General features: G+C 47.9%; 1 protein-coding gene across 1 annotated transcript; it reads left to right on the top strand.

The window, feature by feature from the left end:
• Positions 1–3958: 3958 nt before the first annotated feature.
• Positions 3959–14115, top strand: LOC109880585 (protein SEC13 homolog). Its single transcript, XM_020472778.2, has 9 exons — positions 3959–4171; positions 4531–4575; positions 4841–4956; positions 5183–5334; positions 5638–5771; positions 5996–6129; positions 8688–8808; positions 13139–13285; positions 13558–14115. Exons 1-9 carry the CDS (start codon positions 4169–4171, stop codon positions 13666–13668), a joined length of 963 nt encoding a protein of 320 aa, XP_020328367.1. The 5' UTR covers positions 3959–4168; the 3' UTR covers positions 13669–14115.
• The last annotated feature ends 8591 nt before the right edge of the window (positions 14116–22706 follow it).

The raw sequence follows: 22706 nt of genomic DNA, 5'->3' as shown, positions 1-22706 counted from the left end.
CTAAAGCTAAGAGATAAACACCTCCCCACCTAGCTAAAGCTAAGATAGACAAACACCTCCCCACCTAGCTAAAGCTAAGATAGATAAACACCTCCCCACCTAGCTAAAGCTAAGATAGATAAACACCTCCCCACCTAGCTAAAGCTAAGATAGATAAACACCTCCCCACCTAGCTAAGGCTACTATCGATAAACACCTCCCCACCTAGCTAAGGCTACTATCGATAAACACCTCCCCACCTAGCTAAGGCTACTATCGATAAACACCTCCCCACCTAGCTAAGGCTACTATCGATAAACACCTCCCCACCTAGCTAAGGCTACTATCGATAAACACCTCCCCACCTAGCTAAGGCTACTATCGATAAACACCTCCCCACCTAGCTAAGGCTACTATCGATAAACACCTCCCCACCTAGCTAGGGCTAAGATAGATAAACACCTCCCCACCTAGCTAAGGCTACTATCGATAAACACCTCCCCACCTAGCTAAAGCTAAGATAGATAAACACCTCCCCACCTAGCTAAAGCTAAGAGAGATAAACACCTCCCCACCTAGCTAAAGCTAAGAGAGATAAACACCTCCCCACCTAGCTAAAGCTAAGATAGATAAACACCTCCCCACCTAGCTAAGGCTACTATCGATAAACACCTCCCCACCTAGCTAAAGCTAAGATAGATAAACACCTCTCCACCTAGCTAAAGCTACTATAGATAAACACCTCTCCACCTAGCTAAGGCTACTATAGATAAACACCTCTCCACCTAGCTAAGGCTACTATAGACAATGCTGAGCACTTGTTGGCTACTTTTCCTTCACTCTGCGGTCCAACTGATCCCAAAACATCTCAGTTGGGTTGAGGTCGGGTGATTGTTAGTGTAACGGATGTGAAATAGCTAGCTAGTTAGCGGTGGTTCGCGCTAAATAGCGTTTCAATCGGTGACGTCACTTGCTCTGAGACCTTGAAGTAGTGGTTCCCCTTGCTCTGCAAGGGCCGCGGCTTTTGTGGAGCGGTGGGTAACGATGCTTCGTGGGTGACTGTTGTTGATGTGTGCAGAGGGTCCCTGGTTCGCGCCCGGGTATGGGCGAGGGGACGGTCTAAAGTTATACAGTTACATTTCAACCCATTCTGTGGTGTACAGGTCTGAATGCCTAGAGTGTGCAAAGGGTGGCTACTTTGAAGAATCTCAAATATAAAATATATTTAGATTTGTTTAACACTTTTTTGGTTACTACATGATTCCATATGTGCTATTTCATAGTTTTGATATCGTCACTGTTATTGTACAATGTAGAAAATAGTACAAATAAAGAAAAATCTTTGAATGAGTAGGTGTGTCCAAACTGACTGCTTTTGACAGCTACTATATGTCCGCATCAGGTTTTGAAGCAGCTATGAATTATCAGCAGTCAGTCAGGGTGGCCTAGTATTAGTATTGGGAGAATCATTGCCTAAGTCAGTGCTAGTAAGAAAATACACATTTCCTGTGTGAGAGCCTGGTTCCTCTTCTAGGTTTCTTCCTAGGTATTAGCCTTTCTAGGGAGTTTTTCCTAGCCACCGTGCTTCTACACCTGCATTGCTTGCTGTTTGGGGTTTTAGGCTGGGTTTCTGTACAGCACTTTGAGATATCAGCTGATGTACGAAGGGCTATATAAATACATTTGATTTGATTTGATTTGTGTGTGAGTGTGATGTGGTAATGCTCTTACCACATAGCTCTTCAGCATGATATCTCAACTGAAATGAAATATGATTAAACTTCAAAGCAGTTTGTATAGCCTAGTATCAGTATTGGGAGAATCATTGCCTAACTGCAACAACTCGCTGTGTCAAACTGAATAATCAACCCAACGCCCACTGTCCTATTAACAGTGATCATACTCATGTCTGCGACATCAAACATATTGCATGTCAGACCTTGTTAATGTATATGTCAGGGTCCATGCACAACATCTGTATTGCACCAAAGGTAGTTAGTTACTGTACATCATTTCCCTCTGTTCCCTGGGCAACAACAGAGAGATTGTGAATCTAAAACATTGACACTAACATATATTATAATATTATGCTATTACATTGTATTATTCTATGACATATTATTCTATTACATTCTAGTAGTATATTATTACATTACATTGTATAATTATATTGTTACATTACATTCTATGATTCTATTACATTATTTTATTACATTATGCTATTACATTCTATTATTCTATGACACATTATTCTATTACATTATATTATTATATTATGACATTACTTTCTATTATTCTATTACATTCTATTATTATATTATGACATTACATTCTATGATTCTATTACATTATATTATTATATTATGACATGACATTCTATGATTCTATTACATTATATTATTATATTATGACATGACATTCTGTGATTCTATTACATTATATTATGACATGACATTTTATGATTCTATTACATTCTATTATTATATTATTCCATTCCATTCTATGATTCTATTACATTCTATTATTATATTATGACATTACATTCTATGATTCTATTACATTCTATTATTATATTATGACATTACATTCTATGATTCTATTACATTCTATTATTATATTATGACATTACATTCTATGATTCTATTACATTATATTATTATATTATGACATGACATTCTATGATTCTATTACATTATATTATTATATTATGACATGACATTCTGTGATTCTATTACATTATATTATGACATGACATTTTATGATTCTATTACATTCTATTATTATATTATTCCATTCCATTCTATGATTCTATTACATTCTATTATTATATTATGACATTACATTCTATGATTCTATTACATTCTATTATTATATTATGACATTACATTCTATGATTCTATTACATTCTATTATTATATTATGACATTACATTCTATGATTCTATTACATTATATTATTATATTATGACATGACATTCTATGATTCTATTACATTATATTATTATATTATGACATGACATTCTGTGATTCTATTACATTATATTATGACATGACATTTTATGATTCTATTACATTCTATTATTATATTATTCCATTCCATTCTATGATTCTATTACATTCTATTATTATATTATGACATTACATTCTATGATTCTATTACATTCTATTATTATATTATGACATTACATTCTATGATTCTATTACATTCTATTATTATATTATGACATTACATTCTATGATTCTATTACATTCTATTATTATATTATGACATCACATTCTATGATTCTATTACCATAATAGGTGAGAAAGGTTCTGGACTACTTTTAAAGCCACTGATAAATTATCATAAAAGTAGGCAAACATACTTAGTGGCCGACAAAGGAAAAAATGACAGTCATTGTTGATACATTATTACTGTGTCATTCCACACTCAAACTTGCATTGCAAAGCAGTCTGCTTTCTTACCGAAAATCTTTGTCAGTTGATGTCATTTTCTCCAATAGATTGGAGATGTTTTATGAGATAGTCAACATCTTGACTACCAGTTACAGTCAACTTAAATATGATAAAAGTTATGGATAAAAACTCAGAAATAGTGGAGCAGAAGTTTCAGCCAGAGAACATGGTAATATCTTTTAAACTAGGCAATTCAGTTCAGAAGAAATCCGTATTTACATTGACAGCCTATCCCGGTCAAACCTGGACCAACTGTGTGCCGTCCTATGGGACTCCCAATCACAGCCAGATGTGATGCAGCCTGGATTTGAACCAGGTACTGCAATGACGACTCTTGCACTGAAATGCAGTGTTACTGTGCCACCCGGGAGCCCCTAGTTGGAATATAACTTAGGCCAAGAACAAACTTGGAAACATGACACTTGCACGGTGCTTTATAAATAGGCACCATTGTGTTATGAGTAAAATTAATTTGTCGTTTCTACTGCCACCTTGTGGAACTAATGCTCACCACATAGGAACTTATCTTTCACGGAACTATTTGTAAGCCAAATGCTTGTTTCAACCAGAACCTTGGTGCACGCACACGGAAGTTGTTTTTTTCAGTGGTTGTGAAGTTGTTGCCACGTCGTTCTTGATACATCGTAAAACCGAGATATATTGATAACAGCGTTACACGTCTGGCAGTGCAATTTCTCTGTTTAGGTACACAGTCATTACGATAATCTTCAATCATGGTGAGTAACATAATTTCTGGTATTTCTGACTGCAGTTGTTAGCCGGTTAACAAGGTGATAGCTAACGTGTCAAGTTGCTAAGCTGAATAAGTGTATTTTTATTAGGTTGTAGTTACTTATTCTTTACCAGTAAATAGACTGTTAAACAGAGTAATGTATGTTACAAGATCGTTAATGCTGTTTTATGCATTAACGGTATCTCTGCGATTAGTTCAAGCTTCTATCTAGCCAGTTAAGTAGCTAGCTAACGTTGTTAGCTAGTTTTTAACGAGCAAAGTTAGATTTAGCTAACTAACGCAACGTTATCTTTTTAGACTGGCGTTCTATCAAATAATCTCTCACTTCTTCATGAATTATAGGTTTCCGTCATCAACACGGTGGACACCTCCCACGAGGACATGATCGTAAGTAGTTTTCTTATGTGACAGCTACTAGCTAACGTTAGCTAGCTACTGTCATTTATCTAGCTGACTTGAGTTTGAATGGATTGTTAATTCAATGTCCCGTAAATTCAACCAGCTGTAGCAAATTACTATATATCAACTTAATGTACTTTATTTATCCCTGATTTAATCTAATTTTAGTAGCTAGCTAACTCACTCTATTTGGACTAATCCAAGGTAATAATTGCAACCTTTGACCTCTTATGACATGCTCTTGTGTTTTAAGCATGATGCCCAGATGGATTATTATGGCACCAGACTGGCCACCTGCTCTTCTGACAGGTCTGTCAAGATCTTCGATGTTAAAAACGGAGGACAAATCCTAGTGGCAGATCTGAGAGGGTAAGACGGGACTCTGCTTGATTAGAGCTTTAATGGTTGACTCATCGAAAAGGAAGTTGCTATGAGCAGCACCACAGATATTGCAATTATCGACATGCAACACTTATTTTCCAGCCCACACAGATTGAACTACCATGTCCCTGTTTCATCTCCCCTCTCCATTACCTGTGAAGTGCTGTATCCAGACACTCCTTTTACTGTCTGCCTCGATCTCCTCTCTCTGCAGCCATGAGGGTCCTGTGTGGCAGGTGGCCTGGGCTCACCCCATGTACGGCAACATCCTGGCCTCCTGTTCCTATGACAGGAAGGTGATCATATGGAAGGAAGAGAACGGAACCTGGGATAAGATGTACGAGTACACTGGACACGACTCTTCAGGTAAATCACTCACAAATTCAATTCATATTTTACGTCATTTCGCAGATGTTCTTATCCAGAGCGACATACAGTACAGTGAGTTCATACTGTTTGGTATATATGGTTTGAATATTTTCAGTGATCTTATTGAAAATGTTCAAATGGAGTTCTTTAAACCTGGTGCTTGGGACCCACTGGGTATGCAACATGTTTAGTTTCACTTTCGATCATAGCCCAGAACCGGGGATGAATAACACTGCAATTAAGCATTGTCAAAAGCTCTGTTTTTAGTGTATATTAATGAGTGCTTCCTTGTGGCTTCAGTGAATTCAGTGTGCTGGGGTCCCTATGACTTTGGTCTGATCCTGGCCTGTGGCAGCTCGGATGGAGCCATCTCATTGGTCACCTGCTCTGGGGATCAACAGTGGGACATTAAGAAGATCAGCAATGCACACACGGTGAGTAATGAACTACTGTTTTCACTTTCATTTGTAAACCGACATTAAGTATTTTTTCTAGGGCTGGGTTAATATGAAAACCTAAAGAGTAACGTTAAATCAACTGTCTGTTGTGACAGTCCTTCTGTGGTAAGTTGTCATAGTCCTAATTGAGTTCATATGAATTCATGTCCTTGGTCTGTACATGTGACTGTGCTTTGTAACCTTGTCCTCTGTCCTGTTAGATTGGCTGTAACGCAGTGAGCTGGGCTCCATCTGTGGTGCCAGGTAGTCTGATAGACCAGCCCTCGGGTCAGAAACCCAACTTCATCAAGAGGTTTGTCTCAGGAGGCTGCGACAACCTGGTCAAACTCTGGAAGTAAGTAGCAGACGTTTGGAGGGTGTCTTATCTTCTGCATGGCCACTCTGCCATAAAGCTCAGATTGGTGAAGTGCTGTATAGACTTGTATTTTTCCCAATGATGGAGACCACTGCTCTTGGAAACTTTCTACACACACCGATTGTTTCATACCCTTCCCCAGATATGTTTTACCCTTCCTCAGATATATGCCTCATCACAATTCTGTCTCTGAGGTCTATTGACAGTTCCTTGGACTTCATGGTTTAGTTTCTGCTCTGACATCCACTGTCAACTGTGGGACCTTTTTATATAGATGTGTGGGTTTCTTTCTAAATTATGTCCATACAATTGAATTGGCCACATGTGGACTCCAATCAAGTTGTAATGACAGCTCAAGGATGATCAAAGGAAACAGGATGCACCTGAGCTCAATTTGAAATGTCATAGCAAAGGGGTATGAATACTTGGTTACAGACAAAAGTTTGGACACCTACTCATTCAAGGGTTTTTCTATATTTTTTATACTCCTTTCTACAATGTAGAATAATAGTGAAGACATCACAACTATGAAATGACACGCATGGAATCATGTAGTAATCAAAAATAAGTTATACATCGGAATGTATTTTAGATTCTTCAAAGTAGCCATCATTTGCCTTGATGCCAGCTTTGCACACTCTTGGCATTCTCTTAACCAGCTTCACCTGGAATGCTTTTCCAGCAGTCTTGAAGGAGTTCCCACGTATGCTGAGCACTTGTTGGCTGCTTTTCCTTCACTCTGCAGTCAAACGCATCCCAAACCATCTCAATTGGGTTGAGGTCGGGTGATTGTGGAGGCCAGGTCATCTGATGCAGCACTCCATCACTCTTCTTGGTAAAATAGCCCGTACACAGCCTGGAGATGTGTTGGGTCATTGTCCTGTTGAAAAACAAATGATCGTCCCACTAAGCACAAACCAGATGGGATGGCGTATCACTACAGAATGCTGTGGTAGCCATGCTGGTTAAGTGTGCCTTGAATTCTAAATAAATCACAGTGTCACCAGCAAAGCACCATCGCACCACCTCCTACATGCTTCATGGTTGGAACCACACATGCAGAGATCATCTGTTCACCTACTCTGCATCTCACAAAGACGGCGGTTAGAACCAAAAATCTCAAATTTGGACTCATCAGACCAAAGGACAGATGTCCAACGGTCTAATGTCCATTACTCGTGTTTCTTGGTCCAAGCAAGTCTCTTCTTATTGGTGTCCTTTAGTAGTGGTTTCTTTGCAGCAATTCGACCATGAAGGCCTGATTCACACAGTCTCCTCTGAACAGTTGATGTTGAGATGTGTCTGTTACTTAAACTCTGAAGCATTTATTTGGGCAGCAATCTCGGAGCCTGGTAACTCTAATGAACTTATCCTCTGCAGCAGAGGTAACTCTGGGTCTTCCTTTCCTGTGGCGGTCATCATGAGAGCCAGTTTCATCATAACGCTTGATGGTTTTTGCAACTGGCTTGAAGAAACTTTCAAAGTTCTTGATGTTCTGTATTGACTGACCTTCATGTCTTAGAGGAATGATGGACTGTTGTTTCTCTTTGCTTATATGAGCTGTTCTTGCCAGAATAATGACATGGTATTTATCAAATACGGCTATCTTCTGTATTTTTTTAAATTATTTTTTAAAACTAGGAAAGTCAGTTAAGAACAAATTCTTATTTACAATGACTGCCTACCCCGGCCAAACCTGGACGACGCTGAGCCAATTGTGCGCCACCCTATAGGACACCCAATCATGGCCGGATGTGTTACAGCATGGATTCGGACCAGGGACTGTAGTGACACCTCTTGCACTGAGATGCAGTGCCTTAGACCGCTGCGCCACTCTGGATCCCTACCTTCTATACCTCCCTACCGTGTCATAACACAACAGATTGACTCAAACGCAGTAAGAAGGAAAGAAAGTAAGCATATTCGGTGCATGTGACAATTTGATTTGAAAAAAATTCCACACCTGTTAATTTAAATGCATTCCAAGTGACAATCTCATGAAGCTGGTTGAGAGAATGCCAAGTGTGCAAAGCTATCATCAAGGCAAAGGGTGGCTACTTTGAAGAATCTCAAATATAAAATATATTTTGATTTAACACTTTTTGGGTACTACATGATTCCATGTGTTATTTCATAGTTATGATGTCTTCACTATTCTATAATGAGAAATCCTTGAATGAGTAGGTGTCCAAACTTTTGACTGGTACTCTATGTAAATTAGATATTTCTATATTTCATTTTAAATAAATGTGCAAACATTTCTAAGAACATGTTTTCACTTTGTTATTATGGGTGTAGATGGGTGAGAAAAAAAATCAACACAAGTCAAGGGGTACAGTGACGTATAGTTCCATGAAATCCCTCCAAATATTTACCATTTACTTGCAGTAACATCTTTTCTCTTTGTAATAACAACTTGACATAGTTATAACTGTGTGAACAACTTTTATGTAAGGTGTTACCAAATAGGTTCCTATGGCAAGTGAGGAGTTTGAATAAAATGGCTTCCAGACAGGTTTGTATGTCTTCTTTCTTAGAGAGGAGGATGGCCAATGGAAGGAGGACCAGAAGCTGGAGGCTCACAGTGATTGGGTCAGAGATGTAGGCTGGGCTCCCTCCATAGGACTACCCACCAGCACCATCGCCAGCTGCTCTCAGGTAATCTACTGTTAGAGGGGGAAAAAACAACATTGTATGGCTTTTACAGTAGGATCTTTATTTGCTTACCCTGTTGCAGGTTAACTTTCCTGGAATAAATGTGTAGTGTATTTGAGGTTTAAAATGTTTTTTTTTGACGTTTGTAATTTCCACTTTTACATTTCAGACTTAATTTTCCCTTTCTTAAAAATGTATCTTCCCCCACAAATAGGTCTTGTGAATTTTAATCAACATAGTAATTCACATTTCCTGTTGCTGCAGGATTTTTTTTTTTGCCTACTTTAGCAAACTGACTCAAATTAAGATATTTTATTTGGATCCCAATTAGTTGTTGAACAAGCAGAAGTGCGATCGTGCCACAAAAATGTTAAGTATAAATTATGCAACCATTTTGAATTTTAAAAAGCCTGATAAATGAAATGAAGTGCACTTTAATATAGACCACACAACATTCAATAAATACCTTTTATTCATGTATGAATGAAGGCTTTTTAAAATGCAAAAATTCAGCATTTTGACATTTCCCTCCCTCAACCCTGTGTCACTTCTAGGAAGATTTGAACACACTTTTATCTAAAAATGTCTCCCAAGTTTCACCATCATTGTAAAGGCCTAGTTATTTTTCTGCTTTGAATCGTTTCTGAAGATCACTATTTATATGATTTGTGATTAAGCAAATGCCTTTGTTTATCCCTCGTTTTAATGCCAAACTTATCTTCTGCTGGTGTGTGGGACGGTAGCGTCCGGTGAAATTCAACAACCGGTGAAATTGCAGAGCGCGAAATTCAAACTACAGTATTATAAATAATAAACTTTCATAAAGTCACAAGTATAATACAGCAAAAATAAAGCTTAACTTCTTGTTAATACAGCCGCTGTGTCAGATTTCAAAAAGGCTTTACGGCGAAAGCAAACCATGCGATTTATCAGAGAACAGCACCCCGCATACAAACGCATGAAAAACATATTTCAACCAGGCAGGTGTGACACGAAAGTCAGAAATAGCTCTATAAAAAATGCCTTACCTTTTGATCATCTTCTGTTGGCACTCCAAAAGGTCCCAGTTACATCACAAATGGTCCTTTTGTTCGATATTGTCCTTCTTTATATCCATAAAAACTCAGTTTAGCTGGCACGCTTCAGTCAATAATCCACCCAGTTTCCCTCCATCAAAATGCATACAAAATGAATCCCAAACATTACTAATAAACTTTTCCAAACAAGTCAAACAACATTTATAATCAAACCTTAGGTACCCTGGGCCTCCCGGGTGGCGCAGTGGTTAAGGGTGCTGTACTGCAGCGCTAGCTGTGCCACCAGAGACTCTGGGTTTGCGCCCAGGCTCTGTCGCAACCGGCCGCGACTTGGAGGTCCGTGGGGCGACGCACAATTGGCATAGTGTCGTCCGGGTTATGGAGGGCTTGGCCGGTAGGGATATCCTTGTCTCATCACGCACCAGCGACTCCTGTGGCGGGCCGGGTTGCCAGCGCGCTAACCAAGGTTGCCAGGTACACTGTGTTTCCCCCGACACATTGGTGCGGCTGGCTTCCGGGTTGGATGCGCGCTGTGTTAAGAAGCAGTGCGGCTTGGTTGGGTTGTGTATCGGAGGACGCATGACTTTCAACCTTCGTCTCTCCCGAGCCCGTACGGGAGTTGTAGCGATGAGACAAAATAGTAGCTACTAAACAATTGGATACCACGAAATTGGGGAGAAAAAGGGATACATTTTAATTTTTTTAACTTAGGTACCCTAATACGTTAATAAACGATACAATTTAAGGCCGAGAATCATTATTGTCTTTACCTGAGAAAAATACCAAAGAACGCGCTCTCTACCACGCGCCCGGAAACACTACAGCCAAAATGGGAGCCACCTAGAAAAACAAATTTTGAGCTCATTTTTCCAAAAACCAGGATGGTTGACATCTAGTGGAAGCCCTAGGAACTGAAATCTGGGATGACTTGTTCTTATAATTAAAGTTATAGCCATTGAAAGTAGTGGTAGGCAGATTTTTTTTTTTGGGGGGGGGGGGGGGGTTGCCTGCCATATCAGTTCTGTTATACTCATAGACATAATGTTAACAGTTTTATAAACTTTAAAGTGTTTTCTATCCAAATCTACAATTTGCATATCCTAGCTTCTGTGCCTGAGTATCAGGCAGTTTACTATGGGCACGCTTTTCATCATGATGTCAAAATACTGTCCCCTACCCAAGAGTGGTTAAACAAACAATTAACCCCTTTCAAATAATGGGCCATTCCACCAGATTAAATGATTCGCAGCGTTGTTTGGGTCCTCTGAACAGCATGGTGGTCTAATTTTATAATTGTTTCATCATCTTTGACTGTGGTAAAGCTCAACATTTCAACCCTGTTCGCTCAGTTAATGTTAGAAAACCTTAAATTTGATTTAACTTTCATTTTGTGTGGAACATATGTGTAATTCCTTATTTCATGAACACCGTGTGGTAAAGAGCATGGGACCACATGAGGAGTAATGGCTGATCTTCACAGATGAAGTTAGTTAGTTAGTTAGTTGGGCCTCTAACAGGGTTGAGGTTTTAGGTTTGATATGACGTTTATTTGTACAAGGATACTTTATCAATGAGAAAATATTAGATTAATCTCAAACATGCTTTTATTTAAGTTGGTAGACAGTTGCAGTGCATTCAGAAAGTATTCAGACTTGATTTGGAAAGGCACACACCTGTCTATATAAGATCCCACAATAGACGGTGCATGTCGGAGAAAAAAACTAAGGTGAGGTCGAAGGAATTGTCCATAGAGCTCCGAGACAGGATTGTGTGTCGGCACAGATCTTGGGAAGGGTACCAAAACATTTCTGCAGCATTGAAGGTCCCCAAGAACACAGTGGCCTCCATCATTCTTAAATGGAAGAAGTTTGGAGCTGGCCGCCCAGCCAAACTGAGCAATCGGGGCAGAAGGGCATTGGTCATGGAGGTGACCAAGAACCCGATGGTCACTGACAGAGCTCGAGAGTTCCTCTGTGGAGATGGGAGGACCTTCCAGAAGGACAACCATTGTTTCTCAACCATGTGAAACAAGATTCTCTGTTCTGATGAAACCAAGATTGAACTCTTTGGCCTGAATGCAAAGCATCACGTCTGGCAGAAGCCCGGCACCATCCCTATGGTGAAGAATGGTGGTGGCAGCTATGTGGATGTTTTTCAGCTGCAGGGACTGGGAGACTAGTCGGGGTTGAGGGAAAGATGAATGGAGCAAAGTACAGAGATCCTTGATGAAAACCTGCTCCAGATCACTCAGGACCTCAGACTTGGGCGACGGTTCACCTTCCAATACGACAACGACCCGAAGCACACAGCTAAGACAACGCAGGAGTGGTTTCGGGGACAAGTCTCGCAATGTCCTTGAGTGGCACAGCCAGAGCCCGGACCTGAACCTGATCGAACATCTCTGGGGAGACCTGAAAATAGCTGTGCAGCGATGCTCCCCATCCAACCTGACAAAGCTTGAGAAGATTGTGAGAAACTCCCCAAATACAGGTGTGCCAAGCTTGTAGTGTCATAACCAAGAACACCTGAGGCTCTAATCGTTGCCAAAGGGGCTTCAACAAAGTACTGAATAACGGGTCTGAATACTTATGCATATGTGATATTTGTTTATTTTATAAAAAATGTTTAAACCTGTTTTTGCTTTGTCATGATGGGGGGTATTATTGTGTGTAGATTGGGGGGGGGGGATGTTTTAGAATAAGGCTGTAATGTAACAATGTGGAAAGGGGTCTGAATACTTTCCGAATGCATTGTACATAAGTGTCTGTAACTGGGTCGATAGACAGTGTGGTACAATGCAGATAAAATGCTCTTCGTTCATAGGATTTTAATGCCTGAGATGGGAAAATGTGTTTTTCCGTAGGCTAAACATATCCTCCATGCAATTGAATGTTGAAAGAAGAGAGAGTTCAACGTTAATTTCTTAAAAGTTTGTCTGTCCAAAAGGCACCTATTCGTGGAATGAACCAGCTATTGTTCTTGGGGTCCACAGGATCCTACATCGTTTGTTTGTGATTTTGGCTCATTTCATATAACCAACAAACTGCTCACGGTCAACTCCATTTTGATAGTTGGAATTCAAATAATTCTAAAAGTGTCAGTTTATTTAACAATTGAGATGTTTTCATTCTCATTGAAAGTAAAAGGCACTCCTGAATTGAAACGGAACTGTTATCATCTTTTTAAAGTGTGTTGGCACAGTTTGTCATTTTCTGGTCTGCCAGTGAGTATTTATGACCTTTACCTCAGATGTTTTTGTTCTAACACAAAGTCTCTCTCTTGCTCTCTGCGTGCAGGACGGCAGGGTCTTCATCTGGACGTGTGATGACCCTTCAGGCAACACGTGGACAGCTAAACTCCTCCACAAGTTCAACGACGTGGTGTGGCATGTCAGCTGGTCCGTCACTGGAAACATCCTGGCCGTGTCCGGGGGGGATAACAAGGTCAGTACACACACACACACACACGGTCAGTATGCACACACACATACATACATACACACGCACATTACACGCACACACACGGTCAGTACACACATACACACACATGGTCAGTGGTGACTCTTTTACTAGGCAGCTGAATAAACTTGATCCTCAGCAACGTATCATTTATACCACTTAGCAGATACTTTATGCAAAGCGTCTGAAAGTACAGCGTGTTTATACATCAGTTCCGTCACAAATGATCCCCTTGGTTCCCTGTCCTTCTTGTCCAGGTGACGTTGTGGAAGGAGTCGGCAGACGGCCAGTGGGCCTGTATCAGCGACGTCAACAAAGGCCAGGGAGCCGTATCGTCCATCGCAGACGGAGCGACGAACGAGCAGTGATCCAGGCACAGAAGGACATTCCACTCCTCCTCCTACCCCCACAGAGAATGAATGGGCTACTACTCCAGAGACACTTCTACCATCTATCCTAGTCCCAGATCTGGGCTAACTACCACCTGTTAAACTCCATAGTGGCCCCTCTCTCTCTGTCTCTAACAGACTTTAAGACCATATTTCATGATGAAATTTCTCTAAAGACCGATTGAGGTTTCATCGTTCAGTTTACGATGATCCAGATTTAAATGGTTACCATTGAGGGGAAACTACCTTAATTAAAACCTTCATTAAAACCTGCTCAAAACATCCATAGATTACATACTTGCTTGTAAAACAATGTTCTGTCAAATTTGAAACTGTTTTTGTGAAAGCTTTTCTTCCAATTGATTGTTAGAAACAAGAATATTATGTTTTCATATTTCAAATAATTAAAAAGAACTTCAAGGAAAAGCTGTTTTCCCCAAAAGCTCAGCTATTTCTTCTATGATCGATCAGTCAGGGAGGGGCAACTCCAGTCCTGGGGATCGGTCAGGGAGGGGCAACTCCAGTCCTCGGGATCAGTCAGGGAGGGGAAACTCTCGTCCTGGGGATCGGTCAGGGAGGGGCAACTCCAGTCCTGGGGATCGGGCAGGGAGGGGCAACTCCAGTCCTCGGGATCGGTCAGGGAGGGGCAACTCCAGTCCTCGGGATCAGTCAGGAAGGGGCAACTCCAGTCCTCGGGATCAGTCAGGGAGGGGCAACTCCAGTCCTCGGGATCAGTCAGGGAGGGGCAACTCCAGTCCTGGGGATCAGTCAGGGAGGGGCAACTCCAGTCCTGGGGATCAGTCAGGGAGGGGCAACTCCAGTCCTCGGGATCAGTCAGGGAGGGGCAACTCCAGTCCTCGGGATCAGTCAGGGAGGGGCAACTCCAGTCCTCGGGATCAGTCAGGGAGGGGCAACTCCAGTCCTCGGGATCAGTCAGGGAGGGGCAACTCCAGTCCTGGGGATCAGTCAGGGAGGGACAACTCCAGTCCTGGGGATCAGTCAGGGAGGGGCAACTCCAGTCCTGGGGATCAGTCAGGGAGGGGCAACTCCAGTCCTGGGGATCAGTCAGGGAGGGGCAACTCCAGTCCTGGGGATCAGTCAGGGAGGGGCAACTCCAGTCCTGGGGATCAGTCGGGGAGGGGCAACTCCAGTCCTGGGGATCAGTCAGGGAGGGGCAACTCCAGTCCTGGGGATCAGTCAGGGAGGGGCAACTCCAGTCCTGGGGATCAGTCAGGGAGGGGCAACTCCAGTCCTGGGGATCAGTCAGGGAGGGGCAACTCCAGTCCTGGGGATCAGTCAGGGAGGGGCAACTCCAGTCCTCGGGATCAGTCAGGGAGGGGCAACTCCAGTCCTCGGGATCAGTCAGGGAGGGGCAACTCCAGTCCTCGGGATCAGTCAGGGAGGGGCAACTCCAGTCCTCGGGATCAGTCAGGGAGGGGCAACTCCAGTCCTCGGGATCAGTCAGGGAGGGGCAACTCCAGTCCTCGGGATCAGTCAGGGAGGGGCAACTCCAGTCCTCGGGATCAGTCAGGGAGGGGCAACTCCAGTCCTCGGGATCGGTCGGGGAGGGGCAACTCCAGTCCTCGGGATCGGTCGGGGAGGGGCAACTCCAGTCCTCGGGATCTGTCGGGGAGGGGCAACTCCAGTCCTCGGGATCAGTCGGGGAGGGGCAACTCCAGTCCTCGGGATCAGTCGGGGAGGGGCAACTCCAGTCCTCGGGATCGGTCGGGGAGGGGCAACTCCAGTTCTCGGGATCGGTCGGGGAGGGGCAACTCCAGTCCTCGGGATCGGTCGGGGAGGGGCAACTCCAGTCCTGGGGATCGGTCGGGGAGGGGCAACTCCAGTCCTGGGGATCGGTCGGGGAGGGGCAACTCCAGTCCTGGGGATCGGTCGGGGAGGGTCAACTCCAGTCCTCGGGATCGGTCGGGGAGGGGCAACTCCAGTCCTCGGGATCGGTCGGGGAGGGGCAACTCCAGTCCTGGGGATCGGTCGGGGAGGGGCAACTCCAGTCCTCGGGATCAGTCAGGGAGGGGCAACTCCAGTCCTGGGGATCAGTCAGGGAGGGGCAACTCCAGTCCTCGGGATCGGTCGGGGAGGGGCAACTCCAGTCCTCGGGATCGGTCAGGGAGGGGCAACTCCAGTCCTCGGGATCAGTCAGGGAGGGACAACTCCAGTCCTCGTGATCGGTCAGGGAGGGGCAACTCCAGTCCTGGGGATCGGTCGGGGAGGGGCAACTCCAGTCCTCGGGATCAGTCAGGGAGGGGCAACTCCAGTCCTCGGGATCAGTCAGGGAGGGGAAACTCCAGTCCTCGGGATCGGTCGGGGAGGGGCAACTCCAGTCCTGGGGATCGGTCGGGGAGGGGCAACTCCAGTCCTCGGGATCGGTCAGGGAGGGGCAACTCCAGTCCTCGGGGAGGGGCAACTCCAGTCCTCGGGATCAGTCAGGGAGGGGCAACTCCAGTCCTCGGGATCAGTCAGGGAGGGGAAACTCCAGTCCTCGGGATCAGTCAGGGAGGGGCAACTCCAGTCCTCGGGATCGGTCGGGGAGGGGCAACTCCAGTCCTGGGGATCGGTCGGGGAGGGGCAACTCCAGTCCTCGGGATCGGTCAGGGAGGGGCAACTCCAGTCCTGGGGATCAGTCAGGGAGGGGCAACTCCAGTCCTCGGGATCGGTCGGGGAGGGGCAACTCCAGTCCTCGGGATCAGTCAGGGAGGGGCAACTCCAGTCCTCGGGATCAGTCAGGGAGGGGCAACTCCAATCCTGGGGATCGGTCGGGGAGGGGCAACTCCAGTTCTCGGGATCGGTCAGGGAGGGGCAACTCCAGTCCTGGGGATTGGTCGGGGAGGGGCAACTCCAGTCCTCGGGATCGGTCAGGGAGGGGCAACTCCAGTCCTCGGGATCGGTCAGGGAGGGGCAACTCCAGTCCTGGGGATCGGTCAGGGAGGGGCAACTCCAGTCCTCGGGATCGGTCAGGGAGGGGCAACTCCAGTCCTCGGGATCAGTCAGGGAGGAGCAACTCCAGTCCTCGGGATCAGTCAGGGAGAGGCAACTCCAGTCCTCGGGATCAGTCAGGGAGGGGCAACTCCAGTACTCGGGATCAGTCAGGGAGGGGCAACTCCAGTCCTCGGGATCTGTCAGGGAGGGGCAACTCCAGTCCTGGGGATCAGTCAGGGAGGGGCAACTCCAGTCCTCGGGATCGGTCAGGGAGGGGCAACTCCAGTCCTCGGGATCGGTCAGGGAGGGGCAACTCCAGTCCTCGGGATCAGTCAGGGAGGGGCAACTCCAGTCCTGGGGATCGGTCGGGGAGGGGCAACTCCAGTCCTCGGGATCAGTCGGGGAGGGGCAACTCCAGTCCTCGGGATCGGTCGGGGAGGGGCAACTCCAGTCCTCGGGATCGGTCGGGGAGGGGCAACTCCAGTCCTGGGGATCGGTCGGGGAGGGGCAACTCCAGTCCTCGGGATCAGTCAGGGAGGGGCAACTCCAGTCCTCGGGATCAGTCAGGGAGGGGCAACTCCAGTCCTGGGGATCGGTCGGGGAGGGGCAACTCCAGTCCTCGGGATCGGTCAGGGAGGGGCAACTCCAGTCCTGGGGATCGGTCGGGGAGGGGCAACTCCAGTCCTGGGGATCGGTCAGGGAGGGGCAACTCCAGTCCTCGGGATCGGTCAGGGAGGGGCAACTCCAGTCCTCGGGATCAGTCAGGGAGGGGCAACTCCAGTCCTCGGGATCAGTCAGGGAGGGGCAACTCCAGTACTCGGGATCAGTCAGGGAGGGGAAACTCCAGTCCTCGGGATCGGTCAGGGAGGGGCAACTCCAGTCCTCGGGATCAGTCAGGAAGGGGCAACTCCAGTCCTCGGGATCAGTCAGGGAGGGGCAACTCCAGTCCTCGGGATCAGTCAGGGAGGGGCAACTCCAGTCCTGGGGATCAGTCAGGGAGGGGCAACTCCAGTCCTGGGGATCAGTCAGGGAGGGGCAACTCCAGTCCTCGGGATCAGTCAGGGAGGGGCAACTCCAGTCCTCGGGATCAGTCAGGGAGGGGCAACTCCAGTCCTCGGGATCAGTCAGGGAGGGGCAACTCCAGTCCTCGGGATCAGTCAGGGAGGGGCAACTCCAGTCCTGGGGATCAGTCAGGGAGGGGCAACTCCAGTCCTGGGGATCAGTCAGGGAGGGGCAACTCCAGTCCTGGGGATCAGTCGGGGAGGGGCAACTCCAGTCCTGGGGATCAGTCAGGGAGGGGCAACTCCAGTCCTGGGGATCAGTCAGGGAGGGGCAACTCCAGTCCTGGGGATCAGTCAGGGAGGGGCAACTCCAGTCCTGGGGATCAGTCAGGGAGGGGCAACTCCAGTCCTGGGGATCAGTCAGGGAGGGGCAACTCCAGTCCTGGGGATCAGTCAGGGAGGGGCAACTCCAGTCCTCGGGATCAGTCAGGGAGGGGCAACTCCAGTCCTCGGGATCAGTCAGGGAGGGGCAACTCCAGTCCTCGGGATCAGTCAGGGAGGGGCAACTCCAGTCCTCGGGATCAGTCAGGGAGGGGCAACTCCAGTCCTCGGGATCAGTCAGGGAGGGGCAACTCCAGTCCTCGGGATCAGTCAGGGAGGGGCAACTCCAGTCCTCGGGATCGGTCGGGGAGGGGCAACTCCAGTCCTCGGGATCGGTCGGGGAGGGGCAACTCCAGTCCTCGGGATCTGTCGGGGAGGGGCAACTCCAGTCCTCGGGATCAGTCGGGGAGGGGCAACTCCAGTCCTCGGGATCAGTCGGGGAGGGGCAACTCCAGTCCTCGGGATCGGTCGGGGAGGGGCAACTCCAGTTCTCGGGATCGGTCGGGGAGGGGCAACTCCAGTCCTCGGGATCGGTCGGGGAGGGGCAACTCCAGTCCTGGGGATCGGTCGGGGAGGGGCAACTCCAGTCCTGGGGATCGGTCGGGGAGGGGCAACTCCAGTCCTGGGGATCGGTCGGGGAGGGTCAACTCCAGTCCTCGGGATCGGTCGGGGAGGGGCAACTCCAGTCCTCGGGATCGGTCAGGGAGGGACAACTCCAGTCCTCGGGATCGGTCGGGGAGGGGCAACTCCAGTCCTCGGGATCGGTCAGGGAGGGGCAACTCCAGTCCTCGGGATCAGTCAGGGAGGGACAACTCCAGTCCTCGTGATCGGTCAGGGAGGGGCAACTCCAGTCCTGGGGATCGGTCGGGGAGGGGCAACTCCAGTCCTCGGGATCAGTCAGGGAGGGGCAACTCCAGTCCTCGGGATCAGTCAGGGAGGGGAAACTCCAGTCCTCGGGATCGGTCGGGGAGGGGCAACTCCAGTCCTGGGGATCGGTCGGGGAGGGGCAACTCCAGTCCTCGGGATCGGTCAGGGAGGGGCAACTCCAGTCCTCGGGGAGGGGCAACTCCAGTCCTCGGGATCAGTCAGGGAGGGGCAACTCCAGTCCTCGGGATCAGTCAGGGAGGGGAAACTCCAGTCCTCGGGATCAGTCAGGGAGGGGCAACTCCAGTCCTCGGGATCGGTCGGGGAGGGGCAACTCCAGTCCTGGGGATCGGTCGGGGAGGGGCAACTCCAGTCCTCGGGATCGGTCAGGGAGGGGCAACTCCAGTCCTGGGGATCAGTCAGGGAGGGGCAACTCCAGTCCTCGGGATCGGTCGGGGAGGGGCAACTCCAGTCCTCGGGATCAGTCAGGGAGGGGCAACTCCAGTCCTCGGGATCAGTCAGGGAGGGGCAACTCCAATCCTGGGGATCGGTCGGGGAGGGGCAACTCCAGTTCTCGGGATCGGTCAGGGAGGGGCAACTCCAGTCCTGGGGATTGGTCGGGGAGGGGCAACTCCAGTCCTCGGGATCGGTCAGGGAGGGGCAACTCCAGTCCTCGGGATCGGTCAGGGAGGGGCAACTCCAGTCCTGGGGATCGGTCAGGGAGGGGCAACTCCAGTCCTCGGGATCAGTCAGGGAGGAGCAACTCCAGTCCTCGGGATCAGTCAGGGAGAGGCAACTCCAGTCCTCGGGATCAGTCAGGGAGGGGCAACTCCAGTACTCGGGATCAGTCAGGGAGGGGCAACTCCAGTCCTCGGGATCAGTCAGGGAGGGGCAACTCCAGTCCTGGGGATCAGTCAGGGAGGGGCAACTCCAGTCCTCGGGATCGGTCAGGGAGGGGCAACTCCAGTCCTCGGGATCGGTCAGGGAGGGGCAACTCCAGTCCTCGGGATCAGTCAGGGAGGGGCAACTCCAGTCCTGGGGATCGGTCGGGGAGGGGCAACTCCAGTCCTCGGGATCAGTCAGGGAGGGGCAACTCCAGTCCTCGGGATCAGTCAGGGAGGGGCAACTCCAGTCCTGGGGATCGGTCGGGGAGGGGCAACTCCAGTCCTCGGGATCGGTCAGGGAGGGGCAACTCCAGTCCTGGGGATCGGTCGGGGAGGGGCAACTCCAGTCCTGGGGATCGGTCAGGGAGGGGCAACTCCAGTCCTCGGGATCGGTCAGGGAGGGGCAACTCCAGTCCTCGGGATCAGTCAGGGAGGGGCAACTCCAGTCCTCGGGATCAGTCAGGGAGGGGCAACTCCAGTACTCGGGATCAGTCAGGGAGGGGAAACTCCAGTCCTCGGGATCAGTCAGGGAGGGGCAACTCCAGTCCTGGGGATCGGTCGGGGAGGGGCAACTCCAGTCCTGGGGATCGGTCGGGGAGGGGCAACTCCAGTCCTGGGGATCGGTCGGGGAGGGGCAACTCCAGTCCTGGGGATCGGTCGGGGAGGGGCAACTCCAGTCCTCGGGATCGGTCGGGGAGGGGCAACTCCAGTCCTCGGGATCGGTCGGGGAGGGGCAACTCCAGTCCTCGGGATCGGTCGGGGAGGGGCAACTCCAGTCCTCGGGATCGGTCGGGGAGGGGCAACTCCAGTCCTCGGGATCGGTCGGGGAGGGGCAACTCCAGTCCTCGGGATCGGTCGGGGAGGGGCAACTCCAGTCCTCGGGATCGGTCGGGGAGGGGCAACTCCAGTCCTCGGGATCGGTCGGGGAGGGGCAACTCCAGTCCTGGGGATCGGTCGGGGAGGGTCAACTCCAGTCCTCGGGATCGGTCGGGGAGGGGCAACTCCAGTCCTCAGGTGCCTGTTTGGTGATGCTGGTGACAGACCTGACGCTAATAATCAACCAATCATGGTCTCCAGTTTAGAATATGATTAGTTTAATCAGGTGTGTTATCTTGGACTGGGGAAACTGTGACGCCAATCAGGCCCGAGGACAGGAGTTGTCCCTCCCTGACTGATCCCGAGGACCGGGGTTGCCCCTCCCTGACCGATCCCGAGGACAGGGGTTGCCCAACCAGGCCTGCATCAGATGGTCAGTCAAGACCAGCAACATCGACCTGTGGGAAAACCTCAAGGTAAACCTGAAGAGAGGGAGAAGGAAACACCTGGCACTGCAGCGCTCCAAGCAGCAGAAGCAGACACTGGTATGGGGTGTGATGAGAAGGAAAAGACAGAGTCCCAGGGAGGGAACTTGTCTTATGTTCTCTGGGAAGTAGATATGACCCCATTTAAGGAAAGACTCTATTGAAGGGTACCTAGTAGGCACGTAATGATTGGTTGATGACCAATAGCGCATGTGGTCGTGTGAGTGAGAGGTGCGTGGCGGTTGGCAGCCGGGAGAATGGAATTATTATGTACTACCTACATAAAGACGTTATAACCAATTCATAACACATTCATGAGCATAACTCACTTTCATTCCTATTTGTGTTTGGGCTTCCCACACCGGTACTATGTGTTGGTTTAGAATATTGTTTCTTTAATGTGGGGCACTAGTACCCCCGAGGCCACCTGCAGATGGCCTATCCACAGGGGGTAGACTACTCTGCAAGAACATGATCATTTTGCTTTACTTTCCCCAGGACCTTTAGAGTGAGTCATGTCTCTGGCACACTACATAAACTTCAACATCATCCCAAGTATCGTCCTGTTCTCTGAGAGAAAAGTGATGGAAATGCTACTGAAGTCATATTTGAAGATAGGACACTGCTAAACAGGTTATCATAGCTATAGAGGCCTATAAGTGTGTGTGTGTACGAGTGCGTGTCTCACTGTGTTTGTGTGTGTGGATTCTGCCTCTACGCACTGCTGATGCCAGTGAGATGTCAAACCGAATAGCCTACCGGCAGCGACTCTGTTCCGGAGTGTTCCCGTTCCGAGGCGTGCAGGCAGCAGCGCGAATCATACACTTTGCCAAACACATTAGTGACCGAGAGAGCGTAACCTTTGAGTCATGCTCTCAGTCTCTCTGCTTCCCAAGCGGTGTGTGTTTGTGCAACGAGTAACGGACTACCTCTTCAAAATCTACCAACGTCCAACGGTCGAAAAATAAATAAATGAAAAAATCGTTTTCTAACACTTCCCGGGACCCACTCGCACTTGTTTTTTTTTCATTGAAGTGCCGCAGAGGGAATGAATAGGACGCTTATTGCATCGCACGCTGCTGTCTATAGGCTAAACAGAAGAGAAGTACCAGTTTATGACCATTCTCCTCCGTCAACATCGTTTGTTTGCCTTACTACAACATCATCATCCTTTTCACAGACCGAAGTCATCTGTACCGACATGCCGGGTTGGAGAAGAAGCCTGACTTTATGTCTGCAGAGAATGCATGAAGAAGGTATGACAAAGGTTTTTTTTTATTATCTAAAGAAAATATTCTGTTTCACTTGAGGTGATGTTCAGTGTGTGAGTGTGACATTTCCTTGATCCTCTTATCCTAGATATTATACACAATATCTAAATGGAATCGGGGGCTGTGTAGTTTGATGTCGAACCTGGTTGACATAAAGCTGTACGTAAAGAGCCACTTCTCAGTTTCTTGACACAGAGCTAAGCGCTGCTTTAAGCACGTGTCATTGTGATTTTCTTCCGCGCTACAGTTGTGTTTATCACAGGCAGGCCGATGCCTGGACCGTTTTATATTGATTAGGATTTGTATTGATTATGACAGCTTCTGTAGCCTAGCCTTGGGTTCACAGATTGTGTAGTTCCGTTATCAGGTTTGGGTCAGGTT

Source organism: Oncorhynchus kisutch, linkage group LG5, assembly GCF_002021735.2.
Source record: "Oncorhynchus kisutch isolate 150728-3 linkage group LG5, Okis_V2, whole genome shotgun sequence".
Lineage (NCBI taxonomy): Eukaryota > Metazoa > Chordata > Actinopteri > Salmoniformes > Salmonidae > Oncorhynchus > Oncorhynchus kisutch.
The sequence above is the reverse complement of the archived record's forward strand: the minus strand, read 5'-3'. Positions and strand labels throughout refer to the sequence as shown.

Bases quoted from the DNA above. Each gene is read 5' to 3' on its own strand.
- LOC109880585 (XM_020472778.2), top strand. The intron at 4,576-4,840 runs GTAAGTAGTTTT...TTGTGTTTTAAG, and splicing joins CCTCCCACGAGGACATGATC to CATGATGCCCAGATGGATTA. The intron at 8,809-13,138 runs GTAATCTACTGT...CTCTGCGTGCAG, and splicing joins CCATCGCCAGCTGCTCTCAG to GACGGCAGGGTCTTCATCTG.